Source organism: Trachurus japonicus, chromosome 9 (genome assembly GCF_045865225.1).
Source record: "Trachurus japonicus isolate A0001 chromosome 9, Traja_1.0".
Lineage (NCBI taxonomy): Eukaryota > Metazoa > Chordata > Actinopteri > Carangiformes > Carangidae > Trachurus > Trachurus japonicus.
The window spans coordinates 19,536,960-19,562,695 of NC_140915.1; the positions used below are offsets into that span (position 1 = coordinate 19,536,960).

The 25,736-nt window shown below is 41.0% G+C and overlaps 1 protein-coding gene across 1 annotated transcript in view; it reads left to right on the plus strand.

Moving 5' to 3' along the window:
• Window positions 1–21,932, plus strand: part of dmxl1 (Dmx like 1) — a 48,947-nt gene extending 27,015 nt beyond the window's left edge. The window contains exons 29-51 of the mRNA XM_085786406.1: window positions 287–1,089; window positions 1,472–1,570; window positions 1,925–2,092; window positions 4,063–4,254; window positions 4,972–5,048; window positions 7,074–7,195; window positions 7,891–8,148; window positions 8,614–8,816; window positions 9,122–9,270; window positions 9,767–9,852; window positions 10,002–10,203; window positions 10,714–10,831; window positions 11,254–11,316; window positions 13,075–13,161; window positions 14,418–14,536; window positions 15,014–15,161; window positions 17,553–17,613; window positions 17,995–18,122; window positions 18,784–18,861; window positions 19,069–19,160; window positions 19,326–19,378; window positions 19,808–20,025; window positions 21,506–21,932. Coding sequence (XP_085642532.1) covers window positions 287–1,089; window positions 1,472–1,570; window positions 1,925–2,092; window positions 4,063–4,254; window positions 4,972–5,048; window positions 7,074–7,195; window positions 7,891–8,148; window positions 8,614–8,816; window positions 9,122–9,270; window positions 9,767–9,852; window positions 10,002–10,203; window positions 10,714–10,831; window positions 11,254–11,316; window positions 13,075–13,161; window positions 14,418–14,536; window positions 15,014–15,161; window positions 17,553–17,613; window positions 17,995–18,122; window positions 18,784–18,861; window positions 19,069–19,160; window positions 19,326–19,378; window positions 19,808–20,025; window positions 21,506–21,745 — 3,764 coding nt within the window. The 3' untranslated portion in view covers window positions 21,746–21,932. The remainder of the gene's footprint in view (window positions 1–286; window positions 1,090–1,471; window positions 1,571–1,924; window positions 2,093–4,062; window positions 4,255–4,971; window positions 5,049–7,073; window positions 7,196–7,890; window positions 8,149–8,613; window positions 8,817–9,121; window positions 9,271–9,766; window positions 9,853–10,001; window positions 10,204–10,713; window positions 10,832–11,253; window positions 11,317–13,074; window positions 13,162–14,417; window positions 14,537–15,013; window positions 15,162–17,552; window positions 17,614–17,994; window positions 18,123–18,783; window positions 18,862–19,068; window positions 19,161–19,325; window positions 19,379–19,807; window positions 20,026–21,505) is intronic.
• Window positions 21,933–25,736: the final 3,804 nt, after the last annotated feature.

A 25,736-nucleotide genomic window follows, 5' to 3' on the forward strand; every position in this document is an offset into this window, starting at 1 on the left:
CGATTTAACTTAAAGCATTGCCTCTCTGTCCATTTGGTCAGTTTTCAAACGCATACTCCACCTTCTTCTCACCTATAAGTGACCACAGATTGTTTGGCTGTGTACCAGTGCTACTGCTAACATGCTGCAGCTCTTTGCAGATTGGCCAGCTGTAGCTCCATTTCTGTGTCCCATCTGCTCACAGTGGTCAGAGCTGAAAAAGTGGCAGTTTTTTTCTCATAATTACTATTTCTTTATTATCTTTATTCTTTTCTTTATTTTTATTTTTCATTTATATTTATGACAGGTCCCTCCTCTGTGTCTCCGTGCAACCCTGAGGTTTTCAACTTCTACACCTACCTCCGTACCCACCCACTGCTCCTTCGCCGCCATTTTGGCTCTTCGGACAAAGCTAAGGTCGGCCTGACCGCCGAGGGTCGCAGGGCTGACTCCATCAGCCTGGAGGAGAGAAGACTGTTTTTCACAGCTGCATATGCACACCTACATGCCGGCTGCCCCATGCTGGCGCTTGAAGTCCTCTCCAAGATGCCCAAAGTCCACAAGCATTCCAAACTTCTGAACCAGGAGGACACGGGCATCACCGGTGAACTCAGTGTTGGGAGTAAGAACGGACAAGCAACAGACCCAGACTGGTCTCAACCAGCTCTGAATGGCTATGAGTCAGACGGGAACAGTTTATCCAACAGTAAATCAGATTCAGTGTTAAGTTTTGACTGGAGCCAGCCGTCGGTGACACTACCAGACGAGCCCCTGGAGTTGAAGTGGGACAGTGACAAAGATGAGGAGGAGGAGGAGGATTACGAGGATGAAGAAGAAACTAAAAATGATAAGAGCGGTAGAACTGCAGACAGCAGCAGTGTGTTCCAGGACACGCAGGATGCCGCGTCACCGCTAATGGAAACCGTGACGGGAGAGGACAGCGAAGACGCAAATGACTTCATCGCACCCTCTGATGACATCTTGTCGGCCCAGCTGAAGTTTACCGCCTGCTTGAAGATTCTGACCAATGAGCTCCGGACACTGTCGACTGGGTATGAACTTGACGGGGGAAAACTACGTTTCCAGCTCTACCAGTGGCTAGAGAGAGAGGTAATTCCACACTCACAAACTTAAAAGCTCAAACCCATAATATGTTTTTTAGTTTAATATTGTTATAATATCCATCTAAGTGGGGAAGCATTATTTTGACTGTACCCTTAGGTTCACTCAATAAAACATTTACAACTTGCATAATTCCCACACTCACACATCTCTCCTGTCTTCATGTTCACTGTTTTTATCTCTATGTGTCAGTTTGTATAAACCTCATAATGGAAATAACCCAAGTGGTTTTCTCCTATGAAGTTGTTTGCCTTCTATGAAAACAGTTTGACATTTTCGTGAAATGTTTTTGCTTCCACTCCCACGCATGAATGATAAAATCCTCCCTGATAAATTGATTTTTTTAAGATGAAATTCTGTTTTTCCCAAGGTGGTGGCTCTCCAGCGTTGCTGCAGCTACCAGCCCTGCCTGCCAGAGTTGTCTGCCCAGGGTGATGCCCCTGTTTCTGGGCTGGTGGAGGAGGAACAGGTTGGTCTATGTAGCTGGTTGCCTTTAGATATGTTGACTGTTTCATGAGCAAAAATTGATGTAACACTCACTGTAATAAAAGAAGAACATAGTAACAATGAGTCAAGTTGTCCTTGGATCTCTGGTGGTGAGACCTCTATTACCCTTCTACCATGCTGCTGTAAACCTTATTATACACCATGGCACAGTACATTTAATGTGTATTTATAAATTAAAATAACATTTCAAAGACCCACCACTTTATTGTTTTCATCACTCATATGTCGGGCTTTTATTTGAAGACTAGCCAACAAGTTTTCCAACCATTGCCATATTTACAGGAATGTTGAACGATTTGTCCATCTGGTTTTGCAGCCTGGGAGCCCTCGTGCCGACAGCCAGAGGAGCAGGAGGCATTGGCTGCAGAGTAACCAGCCCTTACTGAGGATGTTCCTGAGCTACTGCAGCTTGCATGGTTCCCATGGTGGAGGACTGGCTTCTGTACGCATGGAGCTCATCCTGCTGCTTCAAGAGTCTCACCAGGTAATTAGGACATGCACACCAAAAGCCATGTTAGTCCAGCTCTACAGTGTTTCCACTAAATAATTATTCTGCCTGACTCTTTAGGTTGCTGATGGTAGTGACAGATTTTCAATTAATTATTTAGCAATTAATAGACAAAGAAATTTTACTGTTTAGTTGGATGATTTGCTAATGCTGCAGGCTTTTGGTGGTTGTATACTAATCTATCTAATCTAAAAAAAAAAAAAGACAAATATTTGTTTACTGTATCACAGTGTCACATAAGATTTACTTGATCATTTCTGTCTTGCAGTCAGGCTCTGGAAATAGCTGACAGCACAAACTAAATGGGACATTGTTGATATTAATTATTACTACTCTATATATCTCTGGCTAATGTTTATTGTTTTTAACTGTGCTTATTTACACAAAGTGCTTTACAGACAGATTAAATTATGGGATTTTATGACTGGTGATTACACTAAAACAAAAACAGGGAGATGATCAAATAAACCACAGGCATAAGTGAGAGGATACAAGTAAATTAATAACGGCACAAGTCATCACGTATTCTGTTTGAGGGGAGGGATACTGAGCAGATGAGGGGCCAAGTACAAATGAAAGACGAACTTGAAGCCATCTGAAAGCTTGTCTTAATGCAACCAGATTCCCAAGACACACACACACTCTCTCAGATCTACTTACTGTGCATTGGCGATTGTCTGCACACCTCCCGCAATGGGTTGACAGGTTGTGCTGAATCTCCAAGCCTCCTAAGGGAGACCCTGCCTCAGGCTGACTATTGGTTGAGGTAAACAATTCAATGAGCCAACATGGGAGCAACACTCTTGAATGTTAGCACAGTCGATGGGCACTGGGAATCCTTTCAACTCTTGTACTTTGATTTGAAAAAAGTAGTTTCTCTTGTCCCAACTCTCGTCCCATAGTTGTCAAATTTCTCTATTGTTGTCTAGGAAATGTTTGTGCGTGTGTTTTTTTCCCCTTTATCTTGACTATCTTGACTTCGGTGTGTGTAGCTTCTGTTGAGGAACCCAGTGACATCTGAATGTGATCCATCAGGCCTAATGAACAGAAGTCTGTGGTATTCTTACACGCAGAGTCATGCTCAGAGATCTTGTAAACACACACGAAAGGCTCTTCTCCTTGTGTTTTCTTTTTTTTTTGCTCTTTAAATGTCACTCACGCGTACACTGGAAAACAGTCTGCTCATAAGCACACAATCATGTATGACACTCCAGCAGTTGACTCATCCTGTCTTTATTATGGCTCAGGAATAAAAGTTCAAAGCAGCACCGTTCAGCTCCTAGCTTTCTTTGTGAGCTGTCTCCCTCCTAAAACCCTCCTGAAAAAGAGATGAAAAAGTTCTACGCATCTATTCCTAGTTTACTGTGGTGTGATGCAAGTTATGTGTGGTTTTTTTGGAGAACACTGAACAATGTTTTTATTATACCTCTGTGCCAGAGACAGCCACGGCTGAAAGAATAATGTTTTCTGGTTGTTCATCTCTCCGTTCAGCTGTCCCATTCTTATGAACGACATATCTCGGTAAACGCCTTGAGGGAATTTCTTCAAACTCAGCACAAATGTCCACCTGGACTCAAAAAAATAAACTGATAAGATTTTGGTGTGCAACTGCAAAGTGACCTCAGAAACCTTTTCCTTTTCTGCAAAATCAAACATCGATTCTGACAGAAATGAACACAAATGTCCAACAGTACGAAATGATGAAGTGTTGACATTTTAAATGGTCAGTGGTCGCCGTCACAGTGATATCGTAATGCTAAAACTCTCCTGGCCATTGTTGAATGCTGTAACTCAGGAAGGGGAGTTGGTGGCCATATTTCCTGCAACTGGTTAGCTGAGTCATATGACCGTGAGGCAGTATTTCTAGTTTACTGTGATCAACAATATCAGTTCATGGGGGCATCTTTTTTTGATTTAACATGTTCCTCCCTGTCCTCTGCCCACAGGACAACTCCATCCAGTCAGTGGTGACAGCAAGTTCCCAGCCAACCTCTATCCCTCTCCTGATGGCTTGCACAGCCAACGTAAAGACTGTGGTGGCCAATCCCATCGTCTACCTGACCAACCTGACTCATGACATCTTGCAGACCATCAATGCACTCGACTCTCCTCCACACCCTGATGTTGTCAACAATGAGGTGAGACAGTCTTTGGTCACATTTATTGTGTCCAAATCACTAAGAGCGGTTTTCTGTGTTTTTTTTAGCAAGAGTGTTAGAATTTTATTGAAACCAATCGATCATAATAGAAGATGTGCCCATGACATAAGATATACAGTATTTATTTTCTACACCATTGAAGGTAGTTATTCTTACAGGTATGAAAATTATTGTGTTTTAAGTTGTTATTATGTACAGTATGGGTGTTGAAAAATAATGTGGACAAGATTTTATATTCATAGTTTGTGTGTTAACCCTCCAATAAATCTTTGGTCAACTGTGGGCAATGGAAAGGAGTAGTAGATGCAGCACTGATGTATTATCACACTTTTGAGTTCATATACAGTACAGCTTACTCTTAAGCAAACAGAAGCATATTTACACATCCAGCAGATGCATTAGCAGTCACTAGACGACACGTTTGTGTGAGCCTGATTAATGTAAGACCAATATTCTCTCCTGTAAGCCCTTGTTTTGCTCTTCATCAACGCCTGGCTCTTGAGCAGTGAGAGTGAATGAAAACCTTGAGGTTCTGAGCCTTGAAACAATGAGCTGAAAGATGTTATGTAGTTCTGCAGAACTGAATAGACCTACAGAGTCTAAATAACCCTTTTGCTTACAAGTTGAAGAAAAAAATCACAACCCAATTTTATAATTCATGTTTTTCTTTTTCTCTCATCATTGCTCTTACTTCAGATCTACGTGTTGCACACCTTAGCTGCCTCCTTGTCTGCCTGTATATATCAGTGTCTGTGTGATGGACATACCTACAGGTAGGTGTCTCAGTATTTTTGCTCTTATTACCATTAATTCTAGGCTGTTAACTCTGTAGTCTGTCATTACAGGGACTGCTCCATAATTTGCAGTTTCATACTGAAGCCATGCATCACATCACTTACCCATCATAAATCTTGAGCTATTTTCAAACCATCCATTTCTTGACAATGATTTGGGGATGTAGGGAAATAAATCTTTGCACGTCCCCGCTCATGTCTCTGAAAAAGCTTTTATGCAACGTGACTCAAAAAGGTTTGAGTTCATAGTGGGTATCTACAGGGCAGCATCTCTCCGAGCAAGATTCTTGAATTCTTAATATGTCTTCAAGCGATGCTTGACTTTGATACAACTTTTTCATTTTCCACCACATTCACCCTGACACGACTCCATTAACAGCACTAGCCACCACTGGATTATTTATGTGTCACGAGCGATCCGATTTTTGTAGCATTTAAAGACAAAATACCGACAAAAGTAATGTTAATTTGTGTCCTCTGCTTACATTTGTTTGTGTGTTAGAGTTTTTTTTTAGGCTTATTGGAGCAGAATAATACGAAATAAGTGGGAAGGGGATGTGACTGCTGGTAACCAAGCATACTTTAAAATGAGAGGGTAATGCACACATACAGTTCAAGTCAAACATTATGTGAGAACGAAATGGAAAATGCTTTTGAGGATGTCTTAGGTTTTGTTTATGAAAAGTCATTTTAGTACATGCGTTATAGGCTTTGGGCTGGTTTTATATAAAGCTCTCAAGTGATGTGATTCAAGGCATAGAAAAAGAAAAAAACATGTTGGAAGTTTGCTAACCAAAAATATGACAGTCACTTGTCTGTTTTGATCATGTTGAGAATAATTCATGGAAGCTGCGTGGCTGCTGTTTATCATTCTCATTGTAAATACTTAATTTGATCTTTGGGTTTGACAGATGGAAGGAACATTGTTAATTTAAGAGGCGTAGGTACCATAACTCACTTTATCAACAACCCCAGAAGGATTTAAACTTTGGATGGCTGAATGACTGTGCATTGGATTCTTTTATTCTTTTTTTAAATAACCTATTTGGCATACAGCTGTGCTCCTGTTTGTTCCCGTCTCCGTTCTGCCAAATTGTTTGATGTTGTTGTACAGAGTTATCTAAACTTGAGCTTGAAAAGACATGGACCTTTTTTTTTTTTAAGCAACAGTTCTATGACACCAGAGATATAAATGCAAATATCAATTAGAATATGTGTGAAGAAGGGAGATGTTTGTTATCTAAGAGAGAAAACATTCATTAGACTTTGATTTCATTAGTCAGATCTCTGATTTTAGTGTTTCAAACTTCACACAACTCTAGCCAGTTTGATTTAATCACTTGGTTTTGCATCTTCCTCACCCTCTGCTTAGCACAAACTGCTGGGAGTTGAACAGTCTAACTAAATTTGCGAGGCTATTTCTAATTTAATACCATCTTTGTTATGGTAACTATGAAATAAACTCTCCTAGGGTGTGTCGCTGCTTAGGTTTGATGAATTTCTGTTTCTATTTTTTCCCTCTGGAGTGTGTGAGCAAGAGAGCGAGCGTAAGAGAGCGTGAATTTTTTAAAATGTAGTTCAAGATGTAGGTTGCAGGGGTTGAGTGTTTTGCTGCCAAGCTGACAACATTTTGATACATGCTCTGCTTTTCCGTGTCTCTGTTGTCACGTTACCGTCAGTTTGAGTTAGTTCACTATGAAGTAAGCAACCAACAGGTACATTCATATGAAGCCTAAATGCACTACTGTGAACTGTACCTGCTTCCTTCATCACGGAGGGTTTCTCCTCATGATGACGCTTCTTTCTTAGAAACTATTGTTTTCCAAGCTCGAAACATTTAAAATAAAACTTTTAGGCATTATAAATTTAAACCACCTAACCCAATTTTTTTTTTTATTTCACTTTTTGAGCACAGCGTTTCATGTTTAATATAAATGTTTTGCTCCGTGTCTCTGCACTGAATCCATGGAGTCCATTTCTGTTTGTCTGTTTCATCTCCCACAGCCATGTGAACCATTTCACAGGGATTGTGTATCAGAGTGTTTTGCTGTCTCAGAAGCAGCCAGCGAGAACTGTCAGCATGGATGAGTCTGTGCAGCCCAACACTTCTCCTGCACAGTGGCCAGGTAAATCAAGCAAAACAGATACATTTTTTGGCTTTAATTTAAAGAAACACACTTTTCTGTTTGCCAACAAATAAACAACAACTTAGTGCAGCTTCTCCTTCCTGTCATTAGCACTCATCTCCAAGTTGATTCATTCCTTTTGAAGATTAAGATGGTTAAAAACAGTCCATGCTGTAGGTATAGTTTATTTTCTAATAGAGACTCAGTAAATTCCTGAAAGAGCCGTTTACTTGTTTTATTTTCTAGCTAATAGGGCTTAAATGTGAGTGAATATTGTGTTTGATGGGGAAAATACGTCGCCCATGTTGATCATAATAAGGAAGCACCTAGTGCAATTGTTTTTGAAATAGTTTTAGGAGAAAATGGCAGCAAGTAATTTGCTTTTGAGAGTCTGGCTACACATGAATTACTTGCTAGTAGGATCAGTTTGCTGTGGATGTTGATGTTTTCATCAAAAGTCTTGCCAGGAAGAGAAATATAGAATATTGTCATTCTCCTCCCATCAAATATTTGAACGTATTCCACGAAAAAATGGTTTACAAAAAACAAAATGTTCTTCTTCTCTGTTTCTTGCTATATGACGTGATGTTGTCTAAAAGAAATGCAATTCTTGTAGTTTACACACTTGAAGTGCTTCTACAGATGCCACTTTTTTCGCTCTTCGTTTTCATCCTGCGCTCCTTTACTCTCCCCAGGCATCGCCTCTCTGATTCGGCTGTTGAGCTCAGCAGGTGAGGAGAGCCAGCCAGGCTTGGCTGTGCTGCTCTGTGAGATCCTGACTGCTGTCTTCCTCAGTCTGTTTGTTCACGGCATGGCCACTCACTCCAGCAACGAGCTGTTTCGCATCGTGGCGCACCCTCTCAACAGCAAGCTCTGGGTGACGGTGTTCGGTGGGGGCGCCCGGATCCCTGTCATAGAGAAACCCAACAGCCCCATGAGAACACCTCCACCAGGTGAGCGACTGTTTGCTTTTTCTTTCTATCAGTCTGGCTGTCTTGTCTGTGGGGTTTTATTTGGGTGTTGGCCCAGTAGCTAAATCAATTCAGCCTTGCTAAATTAATTGGATTCCCATCCATAGGTCATATAGAAATCCATCAACCTATTAGTGTAGGGGCTGTTTCCCTCACTATCTCTGTGCTGCTATCTCATGCTCAGCAGAGGAAACATGATGTAATGCAACTGCAACTCCTGTTTTTTTAACGAAATGTTGGCAATTTGAACTAGTTTTGTTTGTTGAGCTTCTGTTGTGTTTGTTTTTGGGTAAATAGTTCAATATTTAAAGGTGACATAATTGCCATTAGCAAAACAAAGAAAAAACAACAACATCAAGCTTGAATGCACAAGTGCAAAAGTGTGTGTGGTGGTGATGGCAGCTGAAATCATTGTATTTTAACAAACACTTTCTCTTGACACCCCAGCCTCCCCGAGTGGCACAGACAGGAAGTCCAGACGATTCAGGCTTCTGTCATCACGCAGTGGATCCAAAGAGGAGTCGGGGATAGAGCGGGAGGGGCCATCCAGTCCCAAGCATGTGCCTGTAGTGGAACAAGAAGCTGCCTCCATCTTTAAAGAACGATTTGTCCCCCCAGAGCTCAGCATCTGGGATTACTTCATAGCCAAGGTAAAAACAAAAAGCAGAGTCCTTTTTTTAGATCAACCCCTTTCCTTTTATTTTCTGTCTGATTCGTCCTACCATTGGGATAATGTTTCTTATTTATTGTTCACCAGGTGCAAACTTAATGTGATAGAAATACAGTGGTAATTTGTTGTAATCTTAATGCATTAATCTGCCATAACACTCAACATGTACTACAGATGACTGACAGCAAATGAAAGAAAAAATGCATGTTTCTGTTCTGTTCAACTAAAACACTCACTGTGCGTTTGTCCGTGTCGATGCCATGTTTGTGTTTTTGTGTCTTTTAGCCTCAGCTGCCACCGTCAGAAAACAGAGTAGAGTACGACTCTGAAGAGAGCCAGGGCAGTCAAGATGAAGACGAAGAAGACGACGAATATGAAGATTTGTTCGACCCCAACTCTCCACAACGAGAGCATTCCAACCACAATTCATACAGGTAATGACAGCACTTAAGTGGATCTTACAGTGACTCATCTTTGCCACATTTCAAACAGCTTGAAGTAGCTGAATGTTTCCACAGCTATTTGTGACTGTCCATGGCCTTTCTACTCAGTTACACTTGCCTTTAGATTTTGCTCCACATTCTCAGTCTGGACAAGCCTTTATTGTAGGCAGATTAGGCGCGCTCACTCTCCGGTGATACTCAGGTGCCAGTCCAAAAGATCAACATGTGTAGAGAATCGACAGCACTCTTAGTAAGTGTTGCACTTTCTTTAATATGAAGTGCACAGCAGCAGTACAGATAAACACGACCGTTTCTTTATACTTTCTTTATATTGAAGAAAGTGCAACACTTATTAAGAGTGCTGTCGATTCTCTACACAACCCTTTATTGTTCCTTCTTTTTTTTTTTTTTTGAAGGCTTTAAACCCATCTGGAGTGTTCACATTCAAAACTGTAATCTGATTTGTAATGGATTATTCCTCTCTCAGTTGGTGCTTAATGCGTCTGGCAATGGTTCAGCTGGTGTTGGTCAACCTCAAGTCCTTTTACCCAATGGCAGGATATGATCTATTAGGTAAGCACCTAAATACACCACACACCCTGATGTAGTAGCATCCAGGATGTAGATAAGAGCCTCCCTATCTCTCACTGCCTGTCTAAGCTAATCTTATTGCCTCCGTGTGTGTGTGTGTGTTTGTGTGTGCGCGCCTCTGTTTAATGCAGATCTGCCTGTGGGCTCTCCTCTGTGTCACGCTGTGCTGAAGACGCTGCAGCGCTGGGAGCAGTTGCTGCAGAAAAGACTGGAGATCTTTGGGGGCCCGCCCTCCAAATATATCTCCACACACCCCCAGGATGAAGCGGCCACACCTGGCCCCGCCCTGCTCAGGCACAAGGCTCTGTTTGAACCGTCCAACACCCCGTTTAGGTAACACCATGAGCTGAAGATCAGAACCACAAGTTAAACAACATGTACTGTATGAAAATAGTTTTTTATTGAATTTGAAACGTGTTAGCCTTTGTGTGAGTTATCCTTTACAAGAATGCTTCCAGAGATTTTTAAACATCATGAATTAATGTTACATAACATGATGCTGAACTGTTGGTTACAGTTTGCCTCCAGTAACGGATGTAACTGCACAAGACATCCAGGCAAACCATCGATCCACAGTTGTATCCCTGCACAGACTGACCTCTGTAGATTTCCTCATGGCCTGTACATTATATATACTGTAGGGATTTACAGTTCTTGGAAGAGCAACGTTGTGCTTTTGCATTTGATGTGTCTTGCCTTAAGCAACAGATATGTAAAGTTTTCAGATCAGCACCACGTCAGGAATAATGTTTTTTAACGCATTTAGTTGTGCTTCAGTGACCTGATACAGCTGATTCAATGAGCATTATTGTTAATATGCAGGAGATGTGCTATTTTTTTCAGGACCAGCCACCATTCAGCGCTGCCAGTGAAACGTTTGTGGCAGTTTCTGGTCAAGCAGGAAGAAATACAGGAGACTTTCATTAGAAACATCTTCACCAAGAAACGCGATCTGAATGAGGTACACCACGGTTACACATTCCTACCAACTGCATGACCTCCCTCCATGTTGCACAGCTAGTACATGGTATTAATTGTCACCAAATAACACATTAACTAGTTTGTTAAAATCCACAACACATGTCTGTACCTCCCCCCCTCAGAGAAACTGCACCATTATTGCTTTTTACATCCTCGTTGGCCCCTTGTGCTTTTTTTTTGTTCCGCATGCCAACCACATGTATTAGTACTGCCTCCAGTTGCATGACGATGCTTTTTAATTCTGTTCAAATAATTACACCCTGTTTGATTAACATCACAGTAATTCAATTTCTGTGTGTGTGTTTGCATGGTTCATCACTGGTTGTTGTATGTTGTGTATTTTTGTGTGTGTGTGTGTTTGGGTGTGTCTGCCACGTGCTGCTTCCCCCCCAATCATTAAAGTCGGTTGAGGACCAGACTGACAATATGAAATGTTCAGGGACGGACGAGACAGGAAACAACCAGGTACTGCTACTCTGGAAAAATTATTGCTTATAGTATGTGAGTGGGCTGGATATCAAACCTCAGTACCTTCTGCAATTCTTTCTGGCAAAAACGTTTTGACTTATTCTGTGATCAGATACCGACAGATTTTTAGTATTAGTTTTATCGTAAATTTTAATTGTGGCATCTTGTAGGAAGGCCACATATTATATGTATCTATGTTATGTAGAACAAAGTATTGCAGTGGCACTGATCTTAGATATGTCAAAAAAAAACTATTCAGCATTGCAAGGATAGATGATGGGAATTAACAATATTGGCATTTGGCAATTAAACATCTAACAAGTAAAACCATGCCATTAAATTGTTTTATTAGCATTATAATATTTGGATGACTTTGATCACAGTTGACAAAACCAGATATGGCTAGATTATTCAGGCAGTTAATATGTTTCCAAGAACTAACCGGCACAAAATGGCATTGTTTTATCTTTTTTTTTTAGGCATATTCATAAAAATGTGTGAAGTTGTCATGATTCAAATAACAGTACTTCTGATGTGACAAAGCATGTGAGTGAACAGTGTCATACTGCGCACATATGTCGTGAAAGAGTAGTGTGGGTGGTACAAAGAGTACCGTTGATTAGATACGGGAACACGCACATCATGTGACTGTACTTGCTTTCTACAGCACAGTCCTCAATGGGACCTGTCGTCATATATAATCAAAGAAACATGAAAACTGTCATCTTGACAGAATTAATGTACACATATTGCCAAAGCCATGACCCACCCCCTCCCCCCCTCTTCCTCAGTGTTTGATATTAATCTTACATTTAACAGTCTAAATATTCATGTGAATGTGGACCATAAATCTTGAATTATACTGTACACTGATGCTTCAGAGAGGTTTTCTAATCTTCTGTCTCTCACTGTGCAAGCTGCCATGTTATAGCTACTCCATTTGGCTCGGTGTTAATTAGCCCAGTCTCTCAGAGGACGAGCTATGAAGCTGAATAGCTTCTGATTAATGGGCCCAACACTGTCGCAGTGAATCTGCGTCCCACAGGGATTATGTGCGCTGCAAAAATGGCAAACCACCATATTTAGATTTCTGCAAGTGAAGTTTTCATTTATTCCATCTGACAGAAAGAGACATGGTCTTTTCCCCTTGAATAAATGCCGTAGACTTTAATTCAATCTTATGTTGTAAGGGTGCCTGTCTTATGTTGAGTAATTTTGGCATCAAAATGTAACATATAATATGCAGAGCTACAATACAGCATACTGCATACATTCCATATGACCCATATAGTGCAGTGTGTGCTTGTGCTCATTGCTCAAGGGTTCTTGTGCTCATCCTGTTTAACAGCACCACACCAGTTACTGTAGGCTGGCTATTGTGGTTAACAGCATGGCCTAATGCACCTCACATGTCCTCTCATAACTCAAGGCAAGACAAACACATTAACAGAGTGCATAGTCGGTGTGGGAAACAGAAAGCAAGCCCAGACTGACACTTCCTTTTTTATATATTTTTATTTTTAGCTTTCTGCAGCATATCATTTGACAGATTATGTATGAACTCCTCACATGGATCTTGTCAGGTCATTGGCTCTGTAGCATGAAGGGAAATGTACTGGAAGTTATTGCTGTTTGTATTTGTATGCAGGGTATGTTTACCAATGTTTCGGCTGTAATTATTGAATCCCCATCTATGGTGATTTATTTATCTGTGTGTGTGTGTCTGTGTGTGCATGTATTTGCTCCTCTGTGCAGTCTGAGTCAGATATGGGCTGCCCTGGAGGAAAGGCACGCATCATCCACAAGGAATCTGACATCATCACAGCCTTTGCCATCAACAAGGTACAACTCTTTCACACTGATGTAACTGAACTGCACACTTTACCTTGAGAAAAGCACACGTGACTTCATAAGGGTATCAACCTGTATGTGATTCAATTGGTATTATCTTGGTATTGAAACTATTTTTGTTTTTTCTAAGTGACTGGGAAAACATAAGTATACAGACATATATACATATATACAAACAGACGGAAATGTTCAAATCAATTGTATCTGTTATAAAACTGCAAACAAAAAACTGTGCCACAAAAAAAAATTGTTAAAGTCGAAACTACTTTAAGATTCATGCAACCGTCTGTGGGATTGGATTCATCAAACATTCACTGGCACACAAACTAGCTGTGAATCTCGCCTTCAGAGTTTATATTAACAGCGGGGGTCATCTTTGGTGACAGTGACAAACTCACCACGACTAATTACCCATCTCAGCAGTCTCCCTGCAAGCTCGTAGTCTGGTTTTAGCATTCTTTCGGTTTATTTTCTTGGTTCTAGCAGCTAAAGCGACAGATATTCGCCACAGGACTTGGAGGAGACCAAATACAAAGCTAAAAGGAGACGAGTATTGGACTGACAGATTGCTAGAAATACTAAATAATGTTGATGTTGCTCAGTGCCTTTATAACTTTATACAGTTATAATATGTTGGGTCCCAAAGGCGATACCACTATTATTAGTTTTAGCCTGGGTGTGCATAATAACTGGACTTTCTAGTGTTGTAAAACTGTTTTGCCACTAACCAAGGAAAACTGAAATTTGCATAAATAAAAAAAACAAAACCAATTCAAGTCGCAGCGTCATTTTCACAAAAACACCTTCAAATTCAAAGCACACAATTCAAATTCAGAGCAAATATGAAATTCCTCTGACAAGTGGCACCACAGCTAAACTACTTTGTACCCCCTTTGATGTTTTTAAGCCTGTCTTTTCTTTGTTTGATATTGAAAGAAGTTTAATACTGTGATACTCTGGCTTGAATGCAGCTATTTATTTAAAGGGGAAGCAGCGTTACTAGCCTCTTCTCAACAATGATCAAAGGAGGGTGCACTTCAGGTCATCATTTAAGAGAAAGAGCTGGATAGTTTTGGGACCTTAGGCAAAATAGAGTTAAAAAACAAACATCTCTTGCTCTTGTGGTTCGTCTAACTTTTCCAATTTTGCACATAGATTAAATCACCCAAATTTTCCAATTTCCCCCCTACACCTATCCTCTTTGTCACCCACCTCTCCCTTTTTTTCTGTCTCGGTCTGTCTCCCAGGCAAATCGTAATTGTTTAGTCATGGCCTCTACCCATGACATTCAGGAGCTGGATGTGTCATCCATCTTGGCCACACAGATCTTAACTTGGATCGATGATGATGAGGCTGAGGCCAAAGGGTAAGAGGGCAATCTGTGTCTGTGTGTGTTTCTGTGTGTGTGTCAGCAGCTGAGTTCATGCAGAGTAACATCGTCTCACCTTTTCACCTCCATACCAATAGAGCTAAATAGGCTACGGGCACTGGAGAGAGTTAATGGGTCAGTAAGGGCTGTGTAGGTGGTATATGCATCTGCATTGTTGGTGTGTGTGCGCATGGTGCAGCATAATATGCGTATGAGATATTATCATAGAATCTCAGAAGAAGGACACGCTCTGTTGGTGTTTGTTCTTATTCTTATTGAAGTTAACACACCGTTACAAACAAGGCAGTACGGTCTGAATTACCGCATCTTTTCCCGTCTCGGGATGATTAATCTCTTTATGTGAAATCTTCATTATGTGCACCCTGCCAGCTTTCTCAACTAAACAGCTCTAGTTTTGTAAAAAGTACATTACATTGTCATGAAATTTCATGCCAAATACTACTCTATCTGCAGTGTTGGAGGTGATGACTTCCTGGTTGTCCACGCACGAGACGACTTCGCTGCACTCCATGGCACCACACCTTACACACACAGTTGCCCTGGCACACCCATCAACATGCCGTGGCTGGGAGGCCTGCAGACCGGCAGGGGTGCATCTGTGGTGAGTTCTCAACACATGTACAGTACAGTGTATCAATGATATGCACAGGGACAGGGTTAAAGACCATAGCAACTTACAAGGTGTGTTTTCAAAACATGGCTATGGCCTTTTGAACAGAATATATTGGAAACTCCTAAAGTGGATCTAGTTAGATTTTGCACAAATGTCCAATTGAATGAACAGATTAGATTTTGAAGGTCAAAGGTTAAGGCCACTGTGACCTCACAAAACATGCTTTTGGCCTCTTTAATGTGATGTCTCAAAACTTTATCCAGATTTGACATAAACATGTACAGTACTTGGGCTTAAGATGAATTGATGAGGAACTATGCAAGTCTGGTCGCTTTTCCTCTGTTTTGCTAACCCTCCCCCTGGCCATGTGCATTTGTTTACAACGAAGCCAGCGAAATGGTGTTATATAACGTACAATGTTATGACGTGTATGTTTGTGTAGTCTTGTCATAAACTGTCACAGACAAAAGATTGCGGGTAACGGAGCGTGTTTGTGTCACGGTGCCGCAGAGGCAAGAGCTGGGACACCGGGGTGGCAGCGAAGTACTACACTGATGTTGCAAGGTTGGATTTCAGCCATGAGATGCCAGGTGGAAGGCAGAGAGCCTTCATTCTCACTCCTAACAAGTCACAAGTCACGTATTTACTCTGGAGCTTTTTTTTTAGGGTAAAAATGTAGCATAGCCACGGTCAACATTCAAGATCATAGTGACCTCATGATGTGCCAAGAGAGAATTTCATAACATCTGGTCTTCTGGCTCTAAAACTGCTCACATTTGTTTCATAGTAGATAAATGATGACTTAAATTGATCCTTCATCTTTGTCCAGGGCCCAGTGTGCCAAACCCAACATGGCTATTAGCATTAGCTCCCATCACTGAATTGCAAAGGAACTAAGATATTGTTGACTGCTGCAGCTTGAGGGCCCAACTCTCTTTTTTTTGTGGTGTTTTTATAGAAAAGTCTATAAAAGCTGTTTTTCTAACACAGAGGAACTTGGCATCCGCAGTGGGGAGGGAGACGGATTTGGTTCTGGTGATGGCGGTGTCTCTCAATGGAGAAGTAATGAGTCATGTTTGTTGATGTTAACCAGTTTGCTTATTGATCTCAATATGCAGATTGAACAGTGAGACCCACTAATTCTTTTCCCAACCAGACCTTCAGTTTGCCAGTCGGTCAGTTTTGGCGCACACTCCTTGTCTGAGTCTGGGTCTGACTCTCGTCTTTGCAGCTTTCAGACCTGTTGACGGCTTTCACTTTAACCTGAGCTGACTGCAGTGCAATGAATGTGAGGGCTGCAGCAGGACACTGTTAAAAACATCTCCCCTTGGATAGGTTTGCTTCATGGTTAACGTCAGTCATCAGCCTCTCCTACTAGCAGCCCAGCAGGTAGGAGGTCCCATTAGGGAGATGTCAGTGCCTAAAGGGGGTTTCAAGTTGTGTCATTGATACGGACCAATGTCGGCCATCTCTGGGGGCCCCCGTCTAGCTCGGGCCCCTAGGCCTGCCCTGTTGCAACGCCTCTGGTCACATCCTGGCAGAAGTCTCAGTTCAAGCACGACATCCAAGATCTTAATGCACCATCTGTTGATTCCTGCTCAATAACTTCTCTCTGTGTTACGACCAGCTTTGCTCTAGTGCTGTATAAACAGAAGGTTTATACAGCCTCTTCTCCACGGTCACCTGGGATGTCAGACATCAATTTTGTTGTCACTTCACTCTAAAGTTGTTAATGAGACTCTCCTCACATTATAGGAGCCTAAAATCTTGTATTCCCTCTCAGGAGTTGACATTAAAAAAAAAAAGAAACTGGCAGCTACTCCTACACAAATAATCAGCCTAGTGTTAGCTTTAAGTCTTCACAGTGTCTTAATTATTGTGTCTCAATGTCTCAAAATTACCATGAAAGCTGCATGAACAATAAAAACACATGTACTGTAGCACAAGAGTAGATAAGAATTAAAGTTTTATTTCAATGTCTTTTCATAATCGTTCAGTGCTTGGAAACAGTTAGCAGCAGCATTCTCTGATAAATTATGTAATTGATGGGAAAATGAATTTTTGATTGTCTGTAATCAAGGCTTAAACGGCAAATTAAACTTCACTGCCACAGCTGAGTGTCGTGCATTACAGGTGCCAAATGTTGCACGAGCGTTGTCAGAGCATCAGTTGAACAGATGGATAAAAACCAACCTAACAGGGTGTTCCATCTCTGCCCTTTGGAGCTGTCCAGTATTATGTAACTGTACTGTTACAACTGCAGTGTACTTATCCCTGTTGTAAAAGTAAATCGCTGTTGGACATAATGAAGTCCTGCATCGTCTGTTAACATTTTGCTGAAAATCTTCCTTTCCTCCTCTTCACTTTTGCTTCTCCCAGATGATCAAGAGAAACATCAATAATGTGAGAAGAATGACCTCACATCCCACACTGCCGTACTGTAAGTACAACTCTAATGTCTGTCACTGGATTAGAGGAGTATTTGCCTCTTAAAGGTGCTATCATCTTATTTCTCATGCTTAAAAAGAGCCTACAGGGGATGATTGCGTCACCCAAAAAAGGTTCTCATTTTATTCTCCTATGCAGAATCTCAGCAAGTGGCTGTGAGGTTATTTCTGCAGGTCCCAGTGCTGCTGTTGATTTAGAAAAGGCTGCACGAATATAACCTTGCAGTTTGCAAATTGAAAGTACAAATTGTTCAAATAATTCCCAGCCGGTCTTTAAAGGTGTCACAGTTGTTGACATGTGTTTGTGTAATAAACGGCTTCTTTCATCAAATAGAAGAAAAACATGTTTTGTTTTGTTTTTTCTTGCATTACAGACCTGACAGGAGCTCAGGATGGGAGCGTGAGGATGTTCGAGTGGGGTCACTCCCAGCAGATCATCTGCTTCAGAAGCCCAGGCAACTCCAGAGTCACCAGGATCCGATTCAACCACCAAGGAAACAAGGTCACAAAGACAAAGACACACACACACACACACACACACACACACACACACACACACACACACACACACACACACTCCTACTATAGGGACAAGGAAATTGAACTCTTTGAAACAGTTAACTTCCCCTATACAGATGTCAAACTATTCTTAGCTTTGCAGCACGACTGCATTGTGATGTGAGCCTGTCAGACTCAGCAACATTTTCACACTCCCTCTCACAACTTCACCAACCACAGAGGGGAGTTTGGCTTCAGCACACATTGTTCCTCAGCTGAGTGATTCAACTACTCTGAACTCAGGCACTCGCCTCAAGCTAATAACTTCCTCAGATGGGGCCTCTCCTGTGCCAGTACCATCTCATCTGCCTGTTCTGGTCAAAAGAGTGAAATTAGCTTTCTTTTTTTAACACAAAACTTGACAAGACAGGACATGCAGGGGTCTTGATTTTTAGTTATGTAATAGGCGCTTGGACTAATGAGGCTGTTTTGGAACATAATTTGAGCACGGTCCAAATCACCTGGAGGGAACGATGGTTTCCTGCTGTGTGCAAATACAAGATAAGAGTAACGGTACTGTCGATATGTTTTTGTTTGTCTGATGTAAAAAGTATAACTCGATTCCAACAAAGTCTCACATGTGCTCTCTGAATGTTTTTGTGTAGTTCGGTATCGTTGACGCCGATGGAGCTCTGAGCCTCTGGCAGACCAACACAAGTGGGACAGCGCCCAAACCATTCCTGGTAAGAAAGTCCAGAACCAATTAATTTGCAACCTGTTCTTTTTCCAGCATGTTTTTTTTCTTCTACTTCTTCTTCTTTTATCTGTCCAGTCCACCTTAGTGTCCTACCTCTCATTTTCTTCCTGTCATTCTCATTTTTGTAAACTCTCCTCCTGCTCCTCTATTACTGTCACAATCACTGACCGTTGTCTGTGTTGCTCTCTGCCAGACGTTGCAGTGCCACAACAAGACAGCTCATGACTTTGTCTTCGTGGGCTCCTCCTCCCTCATCGCCACTGCAGGTCTTTCAACAGACAACAGGTACCAGAGACGTCCCGCAGTTAAATCCAGTGCCACGGACTTATGATTAAAATACTCTAGTCATTTCCATATAAATTCACTCTGCTCTGGCCGACAGGAATAATGATGTTTGTTTAAAATGTTGAGTGAATGAATGGTTATTTGGTTATTTTTCACTCCACACAGGAACGTGTGTTTGTGGGACACTCTGGTGACTCCTGCTAACAGCCTTGTACACGGTAAGACGTGCATTTCTTTTCTGCAACACGGAATAAGCTGATTCTAGTGGAAACAGTAAAGCAATTTTAGCAATCTTCTAGTTGCTGAAGTTATATTTTAGGAAAAATTAAGCAATCCAGCCATTCAAATGTGTGTACCGGTATACAGTATGTTCATATTGCGCTAATCATCTATATTATTAAACTGAATTATACTTAGATTGTGGACGGCTGGTGAGACAGAGAAATTAACAATATTTAAAGATGCACTGATTGGCAGTTGCGCCACTGATTTAACATTACAGTAGAGTCAGTGCATAGTCTTCCACTTCCTCTTCTCCTTACTCATCTGTCCGCCCCCCCCCACACACACACACACACACACTATTCTCAGTGCATCTACTCAACCTTGTCCTTTTGACTCTGACTTTTCCATTTCGTCCTCATCAGCTTTCTGCTGCCATGAGTCGGGTGCTACGGTGCTGGCGATGGCCCCCAGGCAGCAGCTGCTTATCACAGGTGGGAGGAAGGGCTGGATCAGCGTCCTGGAGCTTCCCCACAAGCACCAGCGCCAGAGCTTCCAGGCCCACGACTCACCCGTTAAAGCCATGGCGGTCGACCCGATCGAGGACTGTTTTATCAGCGGATCAGCTGAGGGCAACATCAAGGTATTCTCAAATTAAATAACACAATCAAAACATTTCCACTCAATATATTCCCATTTCTGAGAGGTATACTCCACACATGTGCTCAGGGAATTTGATGTATTAGATTGTTTTTAGATTGTAAAAACGTGCATTATTGGTACTGTTTTCCAGGGTGTGAGGTGAGCAGATGCTTTGCTCTGTTAGAGAATCTCCCTGAGAATTTTTTTTTTAAGTCCTAGAAGTTCTGTGACTTCACTTTAAAGAGAGTCATTAATTTCTTATGAGACCTTCAGAGGGAACGGCAACAAAAAAAAAAAACTTGGAATACTGAATCCGTTTTGATCATTTACTCTGCACAAAAGTTCCCTGACAGAACGGTCCTGCAGGGCATCTGGCACCCAGGTGCAAATGTTTCTGCCACTCTCGCACATTGACAATAAGATGACTGTTGACTTTATCCACGGAGACAAGTGACCTCAATCGAAAACCAATGTCACACTTATGATTAACCACCTGGGCTGGACAATGGTGTGAAGGATGGAGACGAAAGTGTAAGGTGAAAGCGGGGTGATATGGGGAGGGAAGGGAGGGAAGGGGAGTTGGTGTATTGGCTGTTTTGAGCTAATATATTTCAAGACGCAGCAGGTCTTTCATCTTTTTGACTTGAATATGTTGGCACAGATCACACAGCTGTCACTCCAAGGATGAAGCCACTGTGTCCCGCAGATGTAGAGAGAGGGGGGGGGTCGATGGTGCAGTGCACATCTGCTTGAAATTCAAATGACTTTCATTCTGGATGATTGCTCGCAAAAACCTCCAAAGTCGCGTATAATGTTCTCATCTGAAGTCATTACTTGTATATTGGCAGATTTGTAAATTCAATATGGGGAGTGCTGCAAATTTATAAGCTTTTAAAAAGTTTGATTAGAGTCATGGAACTGGGAGATTAACTTAAATATACAGACTTAAGTCAATGAAATACCTTATCAAATAATAAAGCTCCCAGGCTGGGAATAAGACTCAAAACAATTCAAGTTGCTCAGAGCTAATCATGGTTCTCAGTGGACACACATTTTGTCTTAACAATTTCCTGTCTGCCAGTCTGAGGCGAATCAACTTCTAGGATAAGAGAGCTGTTGTTCTATATTTTTCTCACTGTCAACAAATGATGCAAAGAGACCAAAACCAGCCCCGCAAGAGTCTGTCTACTTTAATATCATCTCTGCTCCGTCTGCGTCTCTCAGTCCTGACAACGCATTTCTACTGGAGATTTAAACCTTTAAAAACAAGATCATAAATACATTCTCTAAGAAGTCAGAAGTGAAAAGTCAGAGGATTAGCAGATTTTTTGTTTTTACAGTTCATCCTGAAGGAGAATTCATCCATGTGGAATTATCTTAAATCAAACTGCACTCATTATAGGAGTATGGATGAATGAGTCAATGATCTTTTTTCGTTTCTAAGCAGTAATGTTTTTCACATCTTCCCTCAACTTCCCCAGGTGTGGAGTTTGGCCACGCAGAGTCTCCTCTACGCCTTTCCAAACGAACACGCCCGCCAGTCGCTGTTCAGGAACCTGGGCACGGGCGTCATGCAGATCGAGGTGGGACCGCCCAACCACATCTTCTCCTGCGGCGCCGATGGAACCATGAAGATGAGGGTCCTACCGAACCGCTTCAGCGTCGTCAACCACAACAACAACCACGGCAACCTCAAGAACGACGTGAACTTCTTCATATAGACGGGAAAAGTATGGAGTTTAAAACAAACTGAGCTGCGTAATATGAAGTGCATTTTAGGGCGGAACAAAGTTTCTAACACTATTGTGGAAAGAACCATGATACCTGATGGAACAGCTGGCTGACGTTGGTTCATTTTGGGACCATGATGAAAAAATGATGTCAAGTATTATAATCCAGTTTAAAGGAAGAGTAGCTTTCATGAAAAAGCAAGATGAAGTATACATAGGATTTCCAGACTTTCACAGATTGAGAGCGAGTTGTCTGATTCAGGGCCGCCAGAGAGAGTGACCATGCAGTGAAATGATGTCACCTGGTCCCGCTTTGCGTGGGACACGAGCACCAAACTTGGCATCAAAGCCGAACAAGCACAGGAGCCTCTACAAATGTTTTAAACGTTTGTGGAAGCTAACGTGGGCACATTGGGAAAAAAAAAAAGGACAAAACGCAGCTGGAGATTCTCCAAAAAAAAACAAAAAACTACCATCTCAGTGTCTGCTGAAGAGCACATGGAGAGCCTCCTAGTTTTTCGTTTTCCTTGTTTTCCTTTTTTCTTTTTGCACAGGAAGTGAAGCTGCAGAAGGAGCAGGAGTGAGAAGACACTGTGAAGAGTCTAAAGCTGCAACGTTGTTCTACTTAGTACAGTATCACCTTCTCTATAGTCCATGTTAGTGAAGCAGTCACCACAGCGGAGGCTCAAAACAAGACTGTGTGTGCAGCGCGACGTGCAGATATACGTGATCCCTTTTAGGGGTTTTGAACGTCTGGAGACTGTACAACACCATCAGACCTGCTCAGCACAGCGCAGTGAGGCCAGTTGACATGGTACAAAGCACATTCAAGGACTCCCGGCACATTCTCGGTGCCAGTATAAATATTTAAACACAAATGATGCCAGCTTGGTAATAAAAAGCAGTTTGTCACGTTCAAACCACGCTTTAGGAATTACAGGATATCACCTTCATATCACCATTATCCAGTGTCGTGTGGCTAAAGTCCTTTTGCAGCCCGACTCGGGCACAGGAAGGAGTAAACACAACATATCTCTGCAATTTTACAACAACCGTGTAACAATTTAGCAAATGTTATTTGCTTTCTGGCAGAGACGTGAGAGGAGATTGATGCCACTCATGTCTGTGTGTTAAATAAAGTCTGAAGTCAGCAGGTGTTTAGCTTTGCTTAGCATAAGGACCAGACACAGGAGGAGACAGCTATCTATACTCTGTCTGGCAATAACAATAAAACAATAAGATTATTTTTGCCAGATTATTGCTGGATTCTTCCATGTTATAATCAGTATTTCGGGGGTAAAACATTAAAGTTTTCATTCATAAGAAACAGGTGTGAATTTATACTTAGTTGTAATAAACCGAGCTGATATTCATTCGGTCTCCCCCAGGCTCATCAGATATCGACTCGAGAATATAACGTTGCCATGGTTTCAGTGAGATGCTGTGGGCTCCAAGTTGAGTTTTTTGTTTGTTTTCTTATTTTTTCCTCCTATACATGTTTTACATTTTGAAAATTAAAAGGGAGGTCAAATTTAACAGTAGCAGTTCCTGTTTACTGCCTACCATTGGAAATACTTACAATTATAATGAAATCACTTTGACACGGGAGAAAAGTTAAAAACTCGAATTTTGTACCCAATTTCTTGCACATTAAAGGCTTTAAAGTGGATTTATCTTAATTTGCTTCCAAGCTGCTCATCAGATTGTAAGCAACCCAAACTACAGTAACCAACCTCTGTGATTTAACCACTCAGTTAAAGAAAAACTAACCCAAGCCTCTCATTGAACAGCTACACACCACGAGTGCATCAATCTTCTCAGAAAGTGAATATTTTCCAAAATCAAGTCAAAATTTGTGACCCAAGTTCTCATGTGTGTCAGAACCCAGTGTTTTCCTAACTTTAAAGGAGTTCCTGAATGCACCGTTTCTCTTTCTCTATTTTGCACATAAAGATTAAGCTAAGCTATATAGAGAGTAAATCAATATAATAACAGGGCTGGATGACAATATAGCAGTCCAAGCATCTGGTCGTAGGATTACAATATATGGTACAATATGTTTTTATCCTGGCCTAGATTTAATCAATGGTATTATTATGATTATAATTAAGTGTCCTTAATCTCTAAGAATTTACTTCTGCTATGCTGGCCCAGTACTAGTACTGTTGGTCCCAATACTATTGATTATTACTGATGTTGAGTTGCACAAAGTAGCTTTAATTTAAGGCCCTCGTTGGTATGGGACACCATGAGTAATACCTTCTCTGGCTGCGATCTGTTATTTGAAATGTTGACTATTAATCTTAAAAACATGTAGCAGAAAACTTTGCTGTTGACAATGGAAAAGGGGTCGGGGGTGCGGGGCAGTAAACAAGTTTTAACGGATATCTTACTTTGTTGTGGAAATGTTTTTATTCCAATAACGATGCACTTCCCTTTCATCTACTGCTTTAATTTTCCATATGGACCATGATTGGAAACTGCCTTGGAAACAATATATTGTTTGCCTTGTAGTAATCTTAATTTATATTTGCAGACTTGCTATCTGCTTTGCTATTCAGTTTCTTTGTAACACTGACAGTAATTACCTTAACTTTTTGTTATCATTCAGATTCTTTTTCTTTTTTCTTTTTTTTTTTATCATGCAAATTCAGCACACTGCCTTCAGTACATGCTTGGAAACTGTAATCTTAGCTTGGTGGAGCTGCACTGTCATATAGCAGTGAAGTGTGAAGGAGGATATTATCCATTCAGATAACTACCCACAGAACCTTGTTGTGCTGCTGTAGAGGAACAAATGTACAATAGCTTTGATTTCAGGGAGGATAAACTGAGGAAAACCTTTTAGATGAAGCAGCTTTATTGCAGTTGTGTATATACATAGATTCATAAGCTTCTCATAATAACTACATAATAATAAGTAGTCGTAGATAAACAGCGGGTAATGACAAAAGCCACTTTATGAAGAATCTTATTCTGTACAAATACAGGTATATTTATGAAACATGTTCATATTTAGGAAGATAGAATCATTGATCAAAAGGCAGATGTAATCTTATTTCCTGTTTCTTTTCTTTCTTTTTTTTCCTTTTGTGAGCTTGAACAACCATACTGCAAGATTTTTTTTTTTTTTTCCCCACAAATCATAAGTGGTTGGAAAATTTAAGTGTACTCCTGCAGCGACTGGAGATAAAACTACATTTTATCAAAGCTAGAAAACAATGTACTGAGACAAAACCTGGAGAATAAAATACATTTTACCAAAACTCCTGATTTTTCCCCTCATTCAGCTTTATGAAAAAAAAAGACCCAAGTCATCGCATTCAATGCTGATTTCTTCCTCTTTCCTCTCTTCTTGCAAATGTGAATTGATCAGATAATTCTAATTTTATAATGAAGATAATGTGTAAATCTATGTATTATACAGAAAATGTTATCAATGTAATAAAAAAAACTATTTAACATGAGCAGATGTTTTGTAATTTTGAACACAGGTGATGTTTGGTCACATCAGTGCATTTCTGCAGTTCACAATTGTATCAAGGGAAATACGTATATGAACACACATTCATTCTATGCAAATTACTTACAATATAACAGTCTACAGTGTATTTTTATTAATGTCACACTCAGTCAATGATACGGTCATCTCACTGGATGTTTATTACACAGGTTCATATAAACTGTGTTTGCAACACTTCTGAGAAGGACTTAAAGGGATAGTTCAACATTTTGGCAAATTGGCCCATTGCCATAATCCCTATAGTTTTAGGAGTAGGTTTGTTATCTTTAACTGTCGGTGCAAGCTATTTTTAGAACGATGGGTCGTGAGCATGAATTTACCTGGAAAACAACTCTGTCTCATAACGTTCCTATATTATGTCATAGCATGGTGAATGCGAATGTGCATTTTGGAGTTGTTGGATTGTGTGTTTGATGAGTTTGATGAGGGAAACCAAGAAATCCCATTAGCCTCCGTAGC